At 40.6% G+C, this 5,000-nt stretch overlaps 1 protein-coding gene across 1 annotated transcript in view; it reads left to right on the top strand.

Annotated features, from left to right (window-relative positions):
- The first annotated feature begins 633 nt into the window (after positions 1-633).
- LOC138058176 (uncharacterized) overlaps positions 634-5,000 on the top strand; it is an 11,963-nt gene continuing 7,596 nt past the window's right edge. The window contains exon 1 of the mRNA XM_068904100.1: positions 634-2,167. Coding sequence (XP_068760201.1) covers positions 1,524-2,167 — 644 coding nt within the window. The 5' untranslated portion in view covers positions 634-1,523. The remainder of the gene's footprint in view (positions 2,168-5,000) is intronic.

Below are 5,000 nucleotides of genomic sequence, written 5' to 3'. Positions count from 1 at the left end.
ATAAAAGCTACAACCATGCCAGAATTAAGGAAACTCAAAATCTCCTTGAGCACTACCTTCGACAAAGAACCGAACCCACTGTTCGCCTGAGACTTATTTCTCTAAGTGCAGTGGTCGTGGGGCCTATTGGGCAGTGTTTTATCCGGCTCTCTATTACGCCAAGAGTAAACAGTGCGGTGAAGGGACTGCGAACTAATGCAGCTTGTTTTTCAATAAAGCAACAAATGGATGGTGGAATTTTTGTTAAAGGAAAGGCTTTGTGGCCGTTCACTACTACTAATTTTATGTTTCAGTTATGCAACGATCCAAATTTGGATTTCAACTGAATGATTCTTCTTAACTCTTGTCAGTCTTTTCAAAATCAATATGCAAATCACTATATTTGTTCTAGTATATATTGGTATTTGTTTACCATTTGTTTGCCTTTTTTCTGTGATGATTAGAAAGTTCAAGTAATGATTTTTGCAGAACGGAAGTTCCTAACAAAAATCAATTCGGAGTTTGAATTTTTTACACTTTAAAGTCTACGGGAACTAACCCAAATTTTAATTTGGGTTAGAAAGGAAACTTCTTTCAAAAAGGATGACTTTTGCACAAGGCAGGTTTGTCACGGCTCTTTACCGGATCGTCGAAAACCAACTCCTCTTTTAACTGGATTTTATAACTTTTTCTGCTAATAATACGAGATTAATATTCTCCCCGGTAATGTAGTTTCCGGAATGCTCCAAATGAATCGTCTAACGGGAAATTCTTACCTGAAAACTGCTGATGTTTTTTTCTTGATTAAAAAAGGCTCGTTCTTTTCCAGAATGATAATCATTAGAAATATAATTTCGACACGGACTGTAGGCGTTGGAGAACTTTTAGTTTAATAGTTTAGTTTTTATATTTTAATTTTAGTGTATGGTTTTACTTCTCCGTGCGTCCTTAAACTGCGTTTTTTAACAGAACTGCCGGTTTTCGTAATCATCTGGTCTAAGTTCAAACTGTTTTGCTTCGATTTCAGTGTTTTTCAATTAATAACACGCAAAACAGCTGTTGCAAGCTTCATAAATTCATTTTATTGTGTTGTCTCGCTGAGGCCCATTCAATTAAGCGGGTGGTGTTTATTCTCCGATTATTATAAGCTTTCAACCAATCACGATGGCCTTACACTTAAAAAAATAATATACAGCTTTGATGTCTCGCTAATTTATGCAAGTGCATAAAACTATTGAACAAAAGTAACATAGGAAGCGGAATCCATTCGCCAAAAAATATATATTCGTGTCTGTTGTCGATCGCCTTCACCAGTTCTACCTTAAGCAGCATATGAGCGCGACCACTGGACTATTTTGACAAAATTCATCCATTTTAAATTGCCAAGAAGTATCTTGTGATGTTTTATCCGTATGCGAGTCATTGATAGTCTGTTTTTATGTTTTCGAGGCCTCTGCGAGTTCGATCTGAAGAACACACAAGGCTCTTAACTTGAAGACAAACGACCTGGCCTTCCGTGGATCAATACCGTTCAAAGAAGCCAAATGATACCCAAGAAAAACAGCGTTTCGGCAACCTGTAGCCCTAAGCAGAAGCCTTTGACATCGTCATGGCCTCTCCCGAGCTTACGACTGGTGATTGTCAGTGTTTCTCTAGCAGTGACACTCACAATGTCGGCGATGATAATTTTTGTGGACGTCCGCGCTCCCACGTTAGCCGATATTTTTCTGTCGGCTATTTATTTTCCTCTGGGGCAAGGATTACAACTTAAAGCTCGACGCTGGTCAAATAACAAGACGGAGTGTTTGTACTTTTTCAAGGCCAAGGATGAGAATTTTCGTCGATTTGACGGTGTGCAATGTGGACACGCATTATGGCAAAGCACTGCTATCATTGAGGAGAAAGACCGCTACGTAAAGAAAATCGTCACTCATTACAAACTCTTCGAGGGGGAATCACTCGCTAGCAAGTACTTTCATGAATATTGGCATGAAAAATTAAGGGATCCGTTGCCAACGAGTTTTTATAATGAAGAAACTGGAAATGCTCCTAAGGCTGGGGACGAATTTCGAGCTTTCCGATGGGATCCTCTCGCACCGACTGAAATGTCTTCAAACACAGGTCGGGGAGAAAACCCGTGGATCCACAGAGCTGGCGCTACCTCACGACACATTATCTACATTTTTAGGTAAGACAAATAGCGCCAACGCTGAAGTCGGTCACACAGAAATTAAAAGTGTTTAAATGGTTGGGTTGGTCATACAAGAACTAACAGAATTATGAATGATCATCGAAGAATATAAAATTATAACCTACTATTAACCCTACTAAACGTAAATTTTCCGCGTCAACGTTCATTTTATTGTCTCCTGCACAATGAGTATTCAGTTGTGAAAAGTGCCAAAAACGTTTGAGTGTATACCATTTGATCGAATCGAAAAAACCGTGGGACCAAAAAATTTGAAAGTGGATTTGCTTCCCAACGACCTATTTCGGTCCCAAATTTTCTTTTCCACTGAGAGTAGTCGCCTAGAATTCACTTAATATTTTGATCGTTATCAGTTTTCACCCATATTCTCGTGTGAAATGGGTTAGTTGTGCCTTTGCCGAAAAAGATGACAAACATTATGAAGAACAACTTATGGGGACTCAAAAAACTCTTTTGAAACACCGATAAAACACCCTACCGCCGACAAAAAAAAAAAAAATTCAGCGATAAAAAGAAGGCTACACTGATCAAACAACAGGTGCAGAATTTTAATCCTTCGCTGCGAAGATGAATTCAATTTCCGGCTTCTAGTAATTTTCAGTCCATAAATTTTGAATTCATGTTCACTTGTAGGAAAACGGATGCAATATACCGTCTCTAGATGACACATAACCTATGGTATGAATGCCTCAAAGAAGAGGCTGCTTTGTATCGGCGTTCAACAGCAAGGGAGTCCATTTGATCAGTTGCGTTTTTTCATGACTACTAGCGGTAGTTTGATTTTTTGAGTTTATTGTGTGATTTAAGGCACATATAACGTCCGTTTACGGCGTCCTTTCTACGGGATTGTCAAGCCGTATTCACTGAACCCATTTTTCCAGCAGTTGAATAATGACAACAAGTACTGTAGATCAAGTTTACTTTGGGATCGGTTGAGACATCGCACTCATTTTCCACAAATAATGAAAGTGAATTGAGGGTGTCAGCTTTGAGGGTCCCCAATAGGGTTCGGGATCCAGGAACCGGAAATTTAAGATGAGCATTCTCCACCTCGCTGACAGGTGCTTTTTGTGATCCCTATGGCGTGCTCTTTGTCTTGAACTTTGGCCGTTACAAGATCCAGTTCTACAAAGGCCTCATCAACTTTGTTACTTGTAACCACATCACGTTTTTCTTACAAAAAGGTTCTCGTTTATGCTGTAGCGCATAGGCCAAAATTATACTCTAGTTTTCGAAATGTCCGACAGCACTGACATCGCTGTTCGCGACGTACATGATATTATTGGTTGTGTGGCTCATTTTTATGAGAAGGGAAAGAGCGGAAATAAGAAAGAAGTACAAATGAAAGAAGAAAAGTACGAACAGAGTGGAAAAACTGCAGTTCATTGAACAAGCAAATAAACACCACCCCACAATAAACGACATTTCTGGATTGGACGCATTGGACGGGTGAAAGTTAGTTAATGCTCATCGTGCTGGGTAGCACATAAGGCCACCACCAAAGAACTCCAATGCTGTCTGTCAGATGACCACCGTTGAGTCTGGCTCCAGGAGATCCAGCCTCTGTCATTTCTTTTTCCACTGATCGTCTCCATGTCGTTTTGGGACGTCCTCTTTTCCTCTTCCCAGCAGGAAGGAGTCCATCTCATTGCAACCCTGGGGATGGCGTTCGGGGCCATTCTGTTGTTGTGTCCCAACCACCGCCACCTCCTCTTTTTGATCTCAAATGTTAGTGGTGCTGTATTGGTTCTGCAGTAAAGGTCTTCATTAGAGATAGTTCTTGGCCAGAAAATCCTGAGTATTCTCCTGAGACGTCTTGTTTGGAATACATCTTTCTTGTGGCATATGGATTGCGAGACCTTCCAAGACTCTGCACCATATAGGAGGACTTGAAGAACGTTGCGCTTGGAAATCCTTGATTTAGTTTCTGTGCCAATTTTTGAAGACCTCCAGATGCTCCGAAGTGCTGCAAACGCCCCTCTTGCTTTGGCTAGTCTGTGTAGAACGTCTATTTCAGAATTTCCATCATTTGTTATCTTGTTGCTCAAATAGACAAATTCATGCACTTCTTCGATGTTATTGTTGTCGATGGTAACCGGCTGATCTGATATTGCATTGATCGTCATTAGCTTTGTTTTGTCGGTGTTGATGTTAAGTCCAATCTGTCTACCTATTGTGGCCACGTCATTGGTTTTCGTCTTGGTGACGATGAGCAAGCAACACAATGTCGTCCGCAAAGTCAAGATCTTCAAGGGTGTCCATTAGGGTCCATGTTATTCCTCTTCTGACATTCATGGTTGCTTCCTTCATGAACAGTCTATACAGAAAGAGAAAAGGACGGGTGGAAGCCGGTTCTTTTTTTTGGAGGGGAGGGGGGGGGGGACTGGGGGCATGGGTGTGATCCCACCTCCTCCATGAAGGTAAAGTAGTTATACTTGATCACAAAACATGAAAATCTATTTCCATGGATTCCTTATTGGAACTACCCTATCCCTGGTATTCCCAATAAAATTCCAACGGGAGTTACAAAAAGTCATCGACTGTCTTGCTCAACGGAAGGACAACAGTTATGAGTCAATTTATTAGTACTTCCAACACTGCCTCAGCAAACCAATGGATACTGAAAAAAATTACAAAACAAAACAAGGGATTGTCTGAATGTTGAAACCATGTTTCATCTGTAAGAGTCGTCATAGGAAATTTGTAGTCAATATACCAGGAGCCCATTACCTGCACCAGACTGTCTGAGTTGCCTTAGAGGTATATGTAGACTTAATAAGCAAAACACAGCATCCATACTTTCACTGTACAA

The sequence above is a fragment of the Montipora capricornis genome, chromosome 1 (assembly GCF_036669925.1).
Source record: "Montipora capricornis isolate CH-2021 chromosome 1, ASM3666992v2, whole genome shotgun sequence".
In the NCBI taxonomy this organism is placed as follows: Eukaryota; Metazoa; Cnidaria; class Anthozoa; order Scleractinia; family Acroporidae; genus Montipora; species Montipora capricornis.
Note: the sequence above shows the minus strand (reverse complement) of the source record. Positions and strands in the feature narration are given on the sequence as shown.